General features: G+C 36.8%; 3 protein-coding genes across 3 annotated transcripts; 2 read left to right on the top strand and 1 right to left on the bottom strand.

Moving 5' to 3' along the window:
- Positions 1-923: 923 nt before the first annotated feature.
- HELRODRAFT_177497 (hypothetical protein) lies at positions 924-1232 on the bottom strand (the record flags this gene model as incomplete). The annotated part of the gene is made up of 1 exon (XM_009025691.1): positions 924-1232. The coding sequence occupies one exon, from the start codon at positions 1230-1232 to the stop codon at positions 924-926; it is 309 nt and encodes a 102-aa protein (XP_009023939.1).
- A 367-nt stretch (positions 1233-1599) lies between these two features.
- HELRODRAFT_177496 (hypothetical protein) lies at positions 1600-6265 on the top strand (the record flags this gene model as incomplete). The annotated part of the gene is made up of 4 exons (XM_009025690.1): positions 1600-1788; positions 2452-3360; positions 3503-3625; positions 6113-6265. The coding sequence occupies 4 exons, from the start codon at positions 1600-1602 to the stop codon at positions 6263-6265; spliced, it is 1374 nt and encodes a 457-aa protein (XP_009023938.1).
- Positions 6266-10107: 3842 nt separating this feature from the next.
- Positions 10108-13408, top strand: HELRODRAFT_177495 (hypothetical protein; the record flags this gene model as incomplete). The annotated part of the gene is made up of 3 exons (XM_009025689.1): positions 10108-10191; positions 12663-12867; positions 12924-13408. 3 exons carry the CDS (start codon positions 10108-10110, stop codon positions 13406-13408), a joined length of 774 nt encoding a protein of 257 aa, XP_009023937.1.
- Between the last annotated feature and the right edge of the window lie 952 nt (positions 13409-14360).

The raw sequence follows: 14360 nt of genomic DNA, 5'->3' as shown, positions 1-14360 counted from the left end.
CGAGGCTGGACGACTTTCTTAAAAAAAAAAGTCAAACGAGGCAAGTACATCGCGTGCAACAGCAAGGTCAAGGCATCATGCTTCGAAACTACCTTCAGTCTAGACATAATAAATTTAAATTTTTACAATTTTTCACCCCAGAAAATATTACGTTTATTGCAAGGAAATAGGAAAGAGCCTAGAAAGTCGATGTCAATTTTAGGAAACTGTTTAATTTTGAAAGAATTTTCTATTAAGTTTGGATGATTTGTAAAGAATTCGCATTTTTTAAAGTTTAATTTCAAACCCAAATCAGTCTTACGACCCACAATTGAATTCAAATCTCTCAGCACATTTTCAATCTTTCCACCAAGTGAAATGTCATCCAAGTAGGCGACAATGAATTTGGATTCCAAAGACTTCAACAGAGGGTTGATTGCAAGAGAGAGGAGCAATGGACCCAGTGGGTCACCTTGCTGAACTCCTTTCTCTGACTAAATCTTTGTGCCACTAAAAGACAGAATGGATGGCTTATCATAAGCCGACAAACAAAAGTTGTACAACTCTGGCACAACCGACTTCACAGTGAGCAGCAAGTGATCCCGCCTTAGGGAGTTAAACGGATTGGAAAAATCCAGTTTCAAAAAACATTCATCATCATCCATGTTATCAACAAAACGTCTAGCGGCGTGAATTGCTCCCTCTGCGCCACCGCTAACACCAACGCCCACCTGCAGAGGTTAAAGCAAGGGGACAACTTTAATGATGTGCATGGCACATTTCGCAGCCAAACGCCTCCAAACACAACCAACTACAATTGGCCTGATAGCCCCATCTTTTTTAACAGAGCAACCAGTCTTCCACCAAACAAAATAGAAGCCACCTCTGGCGGACAGTTCCCGCTTAGAATCAGGTTGACAAATGAGGCAATCAAATTTACTAGATCATAAGAGTCTGCTTATGAAGTCTGCTTGCAAAACCTTGGCCAACACCTGACTAAATTTGGGTCTGCACTGCTTGGAAAGATGATCATGCAAACAAAAATTGGCAGATCTAGAAAAAAATTCATCAGCCGTGTCGCATTTTGGGGCAAGCACAACATGATTTTTCTTGATAGAAAGATTACCAGCATTTCCCAAAGACATACGTTTTAGCACCACCGGAGGCCTGGCGAGAGAGCCGGGACATTCAGAACCCTTAACTTTTCCCCCATGACGCATAAGTGCCCCATCTGGGCGGGTACGAAAATGCATATTGCAAACATGGCAACGGGTAAGACCTGAGCCAGTTGCTTGACTAGGAGACATAATGCAGGATGGAGCGCCTGAACGGAATGGTTCAACCAAGGTTAACAAGTCAAGCCAATTCAAATATTGGCGTAGTTAAAACCAAGTTAAAATCAAACAACCTAGAGGGAACGAAAACAAAAAATGGTTTGTTTTCGTTCAAAACAAGCAAAATGGAATTGTGGTGTAGAAAAACATGTACCACTTGATAAAAGGGACAAGCCAGGTGTGAGTGTGGTATAGAGGACAGATACCACTTGACCAAACAAAATGGGAATGTGATTTAAAAACGGATAACAAATACCGCTTGATAACAAAATGGGAATGTGGTATAATGGACGGATACCACTTGGTGATGGCAAGAAACAAAGTGGGAATGTGGTACAATAACGGATACCACTTGATGGAAAGAGCGAACCAGATGGGATTGTGGTATAAAAGACAAATACCACTTGATAACAAAAAGGGAATGTGGTACAAAGGACCAATACCACCTGATGAAGGCAACAAACCAAATGGAAATGTAGTATAAAAAGCGTGGTACAAAAATTTTATTTATTTATTTTTTATTTATTTGTATGTATGTATGTATGTATGTATGTATGTATGTATGTATGTATGTATGTATGTATGTATGTATGTATGTATGTATGTATGTATGTATGTATGTATGTATGTATGTATGTATGTATGTATGTATGTATGTATGTATGTATGTATGTATGTATGTATGTATGTATGTATGTATGCACTAGATTCTAGCGTATTCTAGAATGTTCTAGTGACTGGAGCTTTCTAGAGTATGCTAGAATCGGACCATCTAGAAGAATCTAGAAACAACGCTTGCGAAGAGTATATAAGCGCACGTCGCAAGAAGATTAGCGATTAGTGAAATTCGTGATTTTGTAAATTCGTGACTCTGTGATTTCGTGAATAGCGATTCGGTGAATTATTTAAAGCGATATTTGATTTGTTTGTTGACGTTGTCATAGCGATAGATTTTGAACAATTTAAAAGTTAATTGTTGCGTTAATTGGAATTTGCTAGAAATAAACGATTAGTTGATTTCTTCTGTAAATAAAGTTTAATAACTAATAACTGTTTGGAGTATTTTATTCAAACGAAGATTTGAACCCGTCGCATTGTAAATCGGTTACGATAGCTAGTATTATAACATTGGTGTCAGAAGTTGGATCTGCTTAGTTTGTCAACTGAAATGAAACAGATCAAAGAACACTCCGAACGACAGTCCGAAAGACAGACAGAAGAGTTAAAACAACAGATCAAGGAACAGTCAGAACAGATCAAAGAACAGTCCGAACGACAGACAGAGGAGTTAAAACAGATCAAAGAACAGTCCGAACGACAGTCCGAACGACAGACAGAAGAGTTAAAACAGATCAAGGACCAGCTAAAACACGTAAAATTGGAAATGGCAGAACAGATTGAAGAACAGTCAACAAGAATAGAAATGATCGAGCAGAAACTTGATCGTCAGACCGTTGAGGTAGATCACAAGATAGACAAATTGAAGCGAGAATTGGAGCAATCCAAAAAAATGGCCATGCCGTTAGATCACGCATCCGGAAGAACTTTGAAGGTACCAGCATTTGACGGAGAGATGTCCTGGAACTTTTATAAAACCCAGTTTGAAGCAGCGGCAACTAGTAACTGTTGGAACGGAAAAGAACGAGCAACAGCACTGATACTGGCCCTGCGAGGTTCAGCAGCAGAGGTTCTTCAGACGATTCCGGCGGAGAACCACTTCAACTATGAAGTTCTGGTTAGCGCGTTGGATTTACGTTATGGTGAAGAACACATGAAACAGATTTATCGGTCTCAGCTTAGAAACAGGACGCAACGATCTGGCGAATCCATTCAGCAGCTAACACAAGATATCGAACGGTTGACATTACTGTCGTATCCGACATCAGACCCCGAGCATAGAGACGAAACTGCCCTGGATACGTTTATCCAAGCCCTCCGTGATTCGGAACTCAAGCAATCCCTTCTCTTGTCAGATAAACGAAAACTCAAGGATGCCGTTGCGCACAGTCTCACTTTTGAATCGACAAAGCAAGCATCAAAAAGTGACGTACGTCTACGCCAAGTACATGAAAAATGCTCTTGATAAAAGGTGGTTGTGAAACGCGAACCCCAACAGCATGGTGTAACCCAATGCTGGATTTGTGGTGAAAAAGGCCATCTACGTCGTGATTGTAAACACCGCCTAAAAGATAACTACTGCCGAAATTGCGCGACAAGATGGCGCAAAAGAAGAGAAGATGATCCTGTATCACGATCGGCCTCTTCTAACGAGGGGGCGGAAAACTAATAAGAGCCAACTTTGTGGGGCAGAGGTTGGTTAGTAGAATTGACGCCCCCAGTACCGTAATTAACGTTTCCAGACTACATCGAAATCGAAACGACCTATGGCTGAACGGAAAAGTTGATCAACGAGAATGCTTAATTACAGTCGACACCGGAGCAACAAAATCGATTTTAAGATCTGATTTGGTACACAATCTGAAGAAAGAGACTTCTAACAAATACATCCTTCAAACAGCTACCGGAGGAACAGCACCAGTCTATGGAAAGATTCTCCGTACTGTTCAGCTAAGCGACTTGTTATTCGAAGGTTCATTCTTAGTCGCGGATATCATCGACGAATGCATAATAGGTGTCGACTTTTTGACAAAATATGACTTAGAAAAACGCTTTCTTAGATGGAGAAATACAAAAGTGATAATGGGGGATAGCGACGAAAAATGCATTCGAGTGACAGTCGATTGTGACTTAGAACTACCTCAATCATCTGAAAACATCGTATGGGGCAAGTTGAATTGCGATCCTTGGGGCCACCAGTTCTATTTGATGGAGCCAACCTCAACAACAAGTGTACAGAACGCGGTCATTGGAAAATGCCTGGTAGAAGCGAACAAAAATGATCTTATTCCTGTCAGAATAATGAATACCGCTAAACACACTATTAAAATTAAAAAAGGCGAGGAAATAGGTAATTGCCAATCAATAAATTTGGTGAAATCATTAGATATGGAGCAACAGGAACAGGTTCTACCAACTGACAAAAGTAGACTCAAAGAACTTACCAAAAATCTACTGGATGAACTCAATTTGTATCAAGAAGACCGTCTAAAAGCCGAAGCGTTGATTGCTGATTTTGCAGACGTGTTTTCAACCGGTGACAATGACCAAGGTAAAACAGCTCTGGTAACTCACCGAATTGATTCTCAGGATTCGAAACCGATCCGACAAGTACCACGACGTCTTCCTCTAGCAAAACAAACAGAAGTAAACGAAATGATAACGACAATGCAGAATCAAGGCGTCATCGAATCGTCATCAAGTTCCTGGATTTCGCCAGTTGTTTTGGTGAAGAAGAAGGACGGCACTACCCGTTTTTGCGTTGATTATAGGAAGTTAAATGATGTGACTAAAAAGAACAGCTATCCGTTACCGAGGATTGATGACATCATGGACACCCTATCTGGCTCAAGTTGGTTCTCTACGCTTGATTTGAAAAGCGGATACTGGCAAGTAGAAATCGACAAGAACGATCGCGAAAAGACAGCGTTTTCTATCGGATCGGGGTTGTGGCAATTCACCGTCATGCCATTTGGATTGTGCAATGCTCCAGCTACATTCGAGCGACTGATGAAATGTGTATTGCAAGGTCTTAACTGGAAAACCTGTCTTGTCTATTTAGACGACATAATTGTCCTAAGAAGAACATTTGATCAACACGTCGAAAACTTACGGGAGATCTTCACAAGACTTCGGGTGGCAAATTTAAAGCTGAACGTTAAAAAGTGCAGGTTATTTTCTAAAGAAGTTAACTATTTGGAACATGTGGTATCTTCAGATGGAGTTCGAACCGATCCCAGCAAGATAAAAATTGTGAAAGACTGGCCAACTCCAAAGGATAAAAATGAATTGCGCAGTTTTCTGGGATTGGCAACGTACTATCGACGTATTGTAAAGGATTTTGCAAAAGTTGCCAGATCTCTCCACCAACTTACCGAGAAGGACCGAGTTTTCAACTGGAATACCCTATGCGACTCAGCATTTGAAAAGTTAAAAGTTGAACTATGTGATGCTCCTTTGCTGGCAAAGCATTTCAGAATATAGTGCCGTGTTAAAGCGTTATTGAGCTCAGTGGGACTCATTGTATTTGGAAGGGGATATATACATACATACAAACATTCAATTCAATTCAGTAATGAGTTTATTCAGCAAAAAGCTAGGAGACCCGAAGATATGACTTGTTGGGCCACCATAAAATTTACACCATAAATTATAAATTGAAAAGAAATGTTCATATTTCACAATGAAATAATGATAGTTCTGTAAATAAGAAAAAATAAGATTATTTAAATTATTTAAGTATTAATAAATCTTCTTAAAATTGAATAAATATAAAGTACATAACGGAAAACAATCGCATTAACAGAGGACATGGTTGAAATAATTAGACTGAATGAGCAAATAGATAGATTTTCTAAATAGAGCAAGGGAAGAAGAATTTTTAGTAGTCATCGGTAATAATTCCAAAGACGCATAGAGATATATAAGACAGAGTTGAGAAGAAAATTTGTTCTAGGTTTCAAAAAGTAAAATTCAGAATTAGAACGTGAACAATTTTGCCTAGCATTTTTAAATAAATTAATCTGATCTTTAAGAGATTGACAATAATTTAATTTATATATTTTAAGAAAAGATAGTAATAGATAAATAATATGTAGTTGGTTTATGGTTAATTGTGCCACCTGTGATATGGGCGGGCTTCTTCACAATTTTGTTTAATGGAACGAATCAAACACTTCAAGCAAAATAATTGTATGTACATCATTTGGTTTTTCGATATCGATGTTGGAATCACTAGCCGGAATCGAATTGTCCCTAAGGCAAATATATTTTCTAACACAAATGTCAATTCGCTAAAGAACAACGATGTGACCAACTTTGAACCCGGTCAATAGATACCAAACGCAAAAACTTTGCAACAATCAAAAGAAAATTTTAGAACTATGGTCTCAAAGGTTTAAAAGACTGGAATATCAATTTATCTCGTCAGGGTCGCCAAAATGTCACGAATTCTTTTTTATTTTAAGACTCTAATTAATTAAAATTACAACAAACAGTATTTACATTAAGTTTTATTTTAACAAACAGAATATTAACTAAATAGTTAATTAACGAATGAATATTAACTAAAGCAGTACGGCAAAATTAAATACAGATACCAAAACTGTCACAACGCTTTTCCAATGTCACCTTCTAACTACTACTAAACTAAACTGGTTTATCTAATCGCCTCAGTGGCTCTAAATTATTAAGCGCTAAGCGCATAAGTTTGGGGATCGTCACATCCCCCCAACCCACGCGAGGCTGGTGGTTCCGTGTGGAAGGTCTGCATCCTTGGATCAACCCTCTCCACATCTGGACAACGTGTCAGCGACAACATTATCTTTCCCTGACACATGTTGCACCCTATAATTGAAGTCCTGCAACAACAGTGCCCATCTGGTGATCCTTTGATTGGACATCTTGTTGCTGTGGATCATCTTAAGCGGTGCATGATCTGACAGTACCACGAATTCGTGTCCCAATAAGTAGATTGAGAATTTTGTTATGGTGTAGACAATAGCTAATGCTTCCTTTTCTATCGTTGAAAAGTTCTGTTCAGTAGCAATGGCTACAAGTAATAAGAAAAAATTTTTATTGTTTTTCTCGCAAACCTCGTTAACTTATGTTTGCAAGAGGGAATATTTCCGAATAAATGTAAGCACGCAGTTATTACACCTGTCTTGAAGAAAACAAAAGATGATAGGAATGAAATGAAAAGTTACAGACCCATATCAAACATTTGCTTCGTTTCTAAAGTTATTGAACGAGTTGTTGCCAGTCAGCTACTGAGTCATCTACACAAAAATAGCTTAATACCAGTATTTCAATCTGGATATAAACGTTATCACTCAACTGAAACAGCACTGCTGTATGTTATGTCTGAGTTGTTTAATGCAATCGATAAACATTATGTTTCGTTGCTTACATTCTTGGACATGAGTGCTGCCTTCGATTGCGTAGACCATCAAATACTGATGAATCGCCTACAATATGATTACGGAGTTACTGGAGTTGTAGCTAATTGGTTCAATTCATACTTGTTTGGCAGAACTCAGCAGGTTTTTTTTGGGAACAAATTATCTGGTATTGAAGCAATGTCATCTGGTGTACCACAAAGCTCAGTCCTGGGACCTATTCTGTTTGTACTGTACACTGCTGAAGTATATGAAGTAATTCTTTGGATTCTTTGGATTTTCATATCTAACGCTGATGACATCCAAATAATAGTTAGCAGTGAACCAGAACTGTTTGAAAGTAAAGTTGAAAATCTCATTGAATGCTTGACTAAAATAGGTACATGGATGTCAAGAAATTGTCTCAAATTGAATCAAGATAAAACTCAATTTTTACCTGTCGGTACATGGCAACAGCTTTCTAAAATTAATATTAATTCAGTCAAAATTGATAATAATGAAATACAATTCTGTGAAAATGCAACAAACCTAGGGTGTATTTTTGACTCGAGATTATCTTTCAAAGATCATATAAAAACCATATCTAAATCATGTTCTTATCAGCTTTGCCAGTTATACCGCGTTCGAAAATATTTACATCTAACAACCATGCAAACACTAATTCATGCGTTTGTTTATTCACGGTTAGACTACTGTAATAGCTTGTTCAATGGATTACCAGAGAGATCTATTGCTTTTCTTCAATCGATACAGAATAGAGCTGCAAAAATAACTCTTGGACGTGGAAAGTATGACCATGTGACACTCATTTTGAGAGACCTACATTGGCTAATAGTGAAAAAAAGAATCAACTATAAGATTTGTGTGACTATGTATAAGGCTATGAACGGGTTGTTAGCAGTATATCTAGTAAATAAAATCTTAAAAAAACCAGCTTCTTCAACAGGTGTAAAATTGAGATCAGACTATGCCAACCTTCTGGCAGTGACAACTACTCAACTACAAACTGCAACTAGAAATATTGCCGTGTCAGGACCAATTGCCTGGAACAATCTTCCGCAATCGCTCAGAATGCCTGGACTAAAGCTTGATGATTTTAAGAGGAACTTAAAAACATATTTATTTTGACATAGAAATACTTTATTGATTTGTACTTTATTGACCTTCACTGATTTCATTTATAATAGAGAGCGCTTTCGAGAAATTTCAATTTTATAATGCGCCTAATAAATTGTTGATAATAATAATAATGGCTGCAGGAACTCAGTAAAATTTGGAAAGAATCTGCGGTAATAGCTACACAAACCTACTACACTTCTCGCTTCCTTCTTGGTTGTAGGTACGGTGGTATTTAATATTTTACTAATATTACGCTGTATCGGTTGAACAGTACTATTTGAAATCACATGTCCCAGGAATTCTACTTCATAACTGGCAATATTTGTTTTGCTGGGTTTCACTGTCAGTTTATTCGCAGCAATTATTTTAAAAATTTTATCTAATGCTATTAAATGTTCTTGCCAGGTTTTGTGAAAAATACAGATGTCATCTAGATAGAATACTATATCTTTTCTGTGTGCAAACAATGATGACATCATTCGGTTAAATGTGGCTGGTGCATTGGCTAAACCAAAAGGCATATAATTCCACACGAAATTACCGAATGGGGTTGTAAACGATGTGTAACACTTTGAATCTTCATCCATGGGTATTTGCCAGTATTCTCGTGAGAAATCTAGTGTTGAAAATATCTTTGCACCTCTTAATTTTCCAATCAAACACTCGATATTGGGCATCGGATACGGATCTTTAACAGTGATGTTAAAGATCCGTATCCGTATTATCAACCAGACGATCAATGATTGATCGTCTGGTTGATAATTCATAATTTTACCATTTTCATTACCATCTTTATTTATCTCATCATCATTGTTATTTTTATTCATCTCGATTTCATCCTTGCTTCCATTATTTTTGTTGTTGTGATTATTATTTTTAATGATTTTGACTTCTTGGTTTTCCTCATCTTCTTCCTCTTTTCTATTATTCATCACTGGACTTGATTTATTTTGTTTTATATCTTTAATGGTTATTGGGGACTTCCTATCACCCAGGACATCATCATCAGGAACATTATAATTTCCCTCAACGTTGTTCTCTGTTTCATTTTCGTTACTATCATTCATCTTTACTTCATCATGTACATGGTCAACATTTATCTCTCCGCGGACCAATTTGAAAAGCAGTGCCTTATGGGACTCATTAGTAGGCAACTCACAAAATTTTTTCTTTTTTATTCGGCAGAGTAACAGTACGTCTCTATCGACTAAAAGTGTTTCTGTGAATTACTTTAAAAAACACCTTACTTTGCCATGTTGTCTACTAAGATAATTGAACTAGGTTGGTATTTAAACTCGGGCTACTGATGAGTCCCACAAGGGACGAAACTCGTCTAGTCTAAAAAGAGTTGGTATAAACTCACGTACTTGTGTACATACAAGTCAACTCACAAAATATACGTCCAACATATAACTGATAACATAACATCTTCATAAATATTAAATAGATAGCTTGTTTTAGTTCCTCATGGTCGTTCATTTTGTGCTCTGGCCGATGTTATTTCAATTAATCAATTACAAATTTATTAAACTCTTCTCATATAATTAATTTGATTATAACTACATTGTAAATAAATTGCACCTTAGTATTACTATCTTCTAATTTTAAACATGAGATGAATATGACGGCCAATTTAGGTTGCCTTTTCGCGGGTGCGGATAATGAGCAGTTCGAATGCGGGCGGTTGTGGACGTGAACTCTGCGGATGCGAGTGGTTGCGGACGTTAACTCTGCGGATGCGGGAGGTTGCGGTTTCAAAAAATCTCCGCTTGGGGCTTCATAACGTACTCTCGATCGTATTGTTATAACCGTCGCAAATATATTCAAATATATTCGCTAGATGGCTAGTATCGCTACGAACGCATACAGTTCGAGTAAGAACTAGAATCTTTCGACAGCGAGATATCTAGGACGTTCGAGAAGCTTTGTTAAAACGGGTATTAAAGGCATGCTAGATATTGAATGGGTCGTTGAATATTCAATATTTGGAAAGCGATTGATTATTAGTATTGAAAGCGATATTTGACTGCGTTGTGTTTGTATTTTTTGTATTTGTTTGTATTTTCGATGAACGTTAGTGAATTGTTATTTGGAAAGCGATAGTTTCTGAACGTTAATTTGATAGTTTGAGAACGTTAACAATTATTAGTAAAATTTAATAACGTTGATTATTAATTAATTAAATAATAATTGTTTTAAAAATAATTCGGTAATTTGCTAGTTATATTGCTTTATTTTTCACTGGATTAAACGAGATCGTCGTCGACCGGCCAGTTATAACATTGGTTTCCACCTCTAAATTTCCTACATTTTATAAGAATTCTATTGTTATTCCTATTCTTAAAAACTGATCTTTAAATCCTTCCTCTTTATCAAACTATAGACCTGTTATTAATATTACTTTCATCTCTAAAATAATAGAAAAAGTAATTTTTAATCAATTAACATATTATTTAAGTTCTAACTCCTCGCTACCTGTATCTCAATTTGGTTTCAGACCTGCTCACAGTACTGAATCTTCTTTACTCAAAATACGTAATGATATCCTTCTCTCTAGTGACAATAGTAATCTTACTCTTCTTTCTCTTGATTTATCCTCTCCTTTTGATATTGTTGAATGTTGATCGTACTATTCTCTTGAGGCTGCTAGATCATTCTTTCAATATTACTGATATCTTGTCTTATATACAATATATTGTCTATCTTGATTTTTTTATCTCTGTAATCATTTTTTTTGTTGTTCTCAATAAATAAACTTCTAGCTCCTCTACTCTTACTTTTGGGGTACCTCAAGGTTTTATCCTTGACCCTCTTCTATTTATACTCTATACTTCGGAACTACCTCGTATTATTAATAATTTTTCTTTAGCTAGTCAACTATATGCTGATGATTTTTATATTTATTCTTCTTTTCCTCCATCTAATCTCAATAGTGTTCTTCATAATCTATCTCTATGTCTTTCTTCAATTATCGCTTGGTCTTAAACTTAATACTTTTAAATTTTAATTAATTTGTTTTAATAAGTCTAAACACTTTATTACTATTTATCCTATTAAATCTAAATACTCAATTATCCTATTCTTCCTATTATCTTACCTGATTCTAAAACTTGATGTTTCTCACAAGTTTTGTAATGTAGGCTTTATCTTTGATTCTAGCTTGTCTTTTTCTTCTTAGATTGATAGTGTTGCTAGAAGTACTTACTTTCAAAATAACAAAACTTTTGCCTTTTCTTAACAATCGTACTCTTCTTCTTGTTACTTCTTTAGTCTTATCTTATCTATGATTGATTATTGTAACTCACTCTACTATGGTCTTTCTGGTTCTACACTATCCTGAAATTAAAGCTATTAACTCTGCTGCTCGTCTAGTTGCTCGTGCCCCTTTCTTTTCTCATATATCTCCATATCTTGTTCTCTTGCACTGGTTACCTATAAAATATAGAATAATTTTTAAAATTTGCACATTTATTTAAAAATTATAAACTAAATTATTTCCTAAGTAGTCTACTTATCAGATATATTAATTGAACTTAAACGCCCCGATTTACGTTCGTCTTTTTGTTCTCACTTCTTAACTCGTGTTAAACACTCTTTTGCTAAATCTGCATTTGCTTTTTCTGGCCCTTTTCTCTGGAAATCTCTACCTTCTTTTTTGACAACTTCTCCATCACTTACGAAGTTCAGAGCGGATATCAAGAATTATCTGCTTTCAAAATTTATTATGAAGCGTTGTTGAACATCGCGGAAATAGCGCTTTATAAACTAATCTAATTGATTTATTGATTGATCGATTGATGGATCGATCGATTGATTGATTGAATAAATGAATGATTGATTGATTGATTTGATTGATTGATTGATTGATTGAAATCTTTGGTGAAAAATAAGTGAGTATCGTTGTTGAAAATTTTGATTTTTCTTCGTCGACAATTTTGAAACAAAAACAACATGACGCAAATTACATCAACTTAAATTGGTGCTAGAAGAGTTAAAAAAAAACAAAATCTTGCTACAAATGGAAACAGTAGAGCTTTGATAACACGCCTAACGGAAGCCCTTGATAATGAAGACGAGAATCCAGATGAATTCGAGTTTGACGATTAGGATGTCGAATCGAATGTAGTTGTAAACGTTGGGGACAAACACCGAATTGATGACTCTACTTCGAACGATATCAACATAAATTGAACAACAGTCAACAAAAATAAAACAGACGAGAGATCAAATTGATGCAAAACTTAAACAACAATCAGTAGAAATAAAACAGACAAGTGATTTAATTGATGCAAAAATTGAACGGATGAGTGGTCAAATTAATGCCAAAATCGAACAGCAGTCTGGGCTCGAACAGAAGTTATCTTGCAAAGTGGATAAATTTAAACAAGAACTGGAAGAAACTAAGTGGTGGCGATACGAGAGTTAGTAGCATAAGTTCTCTAAACGATTCCCGTCGATAACCATTTCAAATATAAAGTCCTGGTTAATGCGTTAAATTTACGTTACGGTGAAGAGCACATGAAGCAAATATATCGGTCCGAGTTACAAAACCGGATGCAGCAACATGGAGAGTCAATACAGCTGCTGGCACAGGATATTGAACAATTGACTCTGCTATCATATCCTACGTACGACCCACAACACAGAAAAGAAACTGCATTGGAAACTTTTGTAAAGGCTGTTCGAGATTTAGATCTTAGACAGACCCTTATACTAGTCGATAAACGCAACTTCAAAGACGCCGTTGCCTACAGTTTACAGTCAGCAAAGCAAGCTTTAAAGACTGACGTAAAACTGCGCCAAATTTGTGAAGAATGTTCGTGTCAAAAGTTGATTCTAGAACAGAAGGGTCAGGATTATGGTGCGCCAAAATGCTGGAATTGTGAAGAAAAAGGACATCTACGACCAGATTGTAAACAACGCCCTAGAAACAATTACTGTCGTCATTGTGCAGCAACTTAGCACAAACGGTTAGATAGTGACCCCGCGTTACGACCGACTGCAAACTTGCAAAAGCCAATTTTGCAGGGTAGAGGTTGGCTGGTAGAATTGACGCTCCCAGTATCGTAATTAAGGTTTCTAGGCTGCATCGAAGTCAATACGACCTTTGGTTGGATGGCAAAATTGGTTTACATGTTCAATTACGATCGACACGGGGGCAACGAGGTCCAACTTTGCCATCCGACCAAAGGTCGTATTGTCTTAAATGCAGCCTAGAGACATTAATCTTGGTACAGGGAGCGTCAATTCTACCAGCCAACTTCTGCCCCTCGAAATTGGCTCCCATTAGTTTCCCGCCTCCTTGTTTGAGGCAATCGGTTGTGACGCGGGGTCACCATCTAACCGTCTGTGCCATGTTGCTGCACAATGATGTCAATAATTGTTTCTAGGCCCTTTTTCTCCACAATTTCACAAGAATGTTCAATTACGATCGACACGGGAGCAACGAGGTTAATTTTAATGCAAAATCGCCTAGTTGAATAGTGTAAGAAATTTTACCGTAGACAGGCGCTGTTCCTCCTGTAGCTCAATTTGCTTCTGGAAAATCGTTCAAAAGCCGAAAATTTGATAGCGAATTTTGCAGGTATATTTTCAACCGTAGACGATAATCAAGGAGAAACGGGCCTTGTTGCTCATCGAATTGATACTCAGGACTCGAAGCCAACCAAACAGGTACCACACCTTTTTCTACTAGCAAAACAAGAAGAGGTAAACAAGATGATAACTACAATGCTAAACCAAGGTGTCATCGAACCGTCAACTAGTCTTTGGACTTCGCCAGTTGTCCTGGCAAAAAAAGAGTGCAACACCCGCTTTTGTGTTGACTACAGAAGCTAAACGAAGTAACAAAAAAAGATAGTTATCTACTACCGAGAATAGATTACATCATGGAAACGTTGTCTGGTTTACACTG

The sequence above is a fragment of the Helobdella robusta genome (assembly GCF_000326865.2).
Source record: "Helobdella robusta unplaced genomic scaffold HELROscaffold_43, whole genome shotgun sequence".
NCBI classification, from domain to species: Eukaryota; Metazoa; Annelida; class Clitellata; order Rhynchobdellida; family Glossiphoniidae; genus Helobdella; species Helobdella robusta.
Note: the sequence above shows the minus strand (reverse complement) of the source record. Positions and strands in the feature narration are given on the sequence as shown.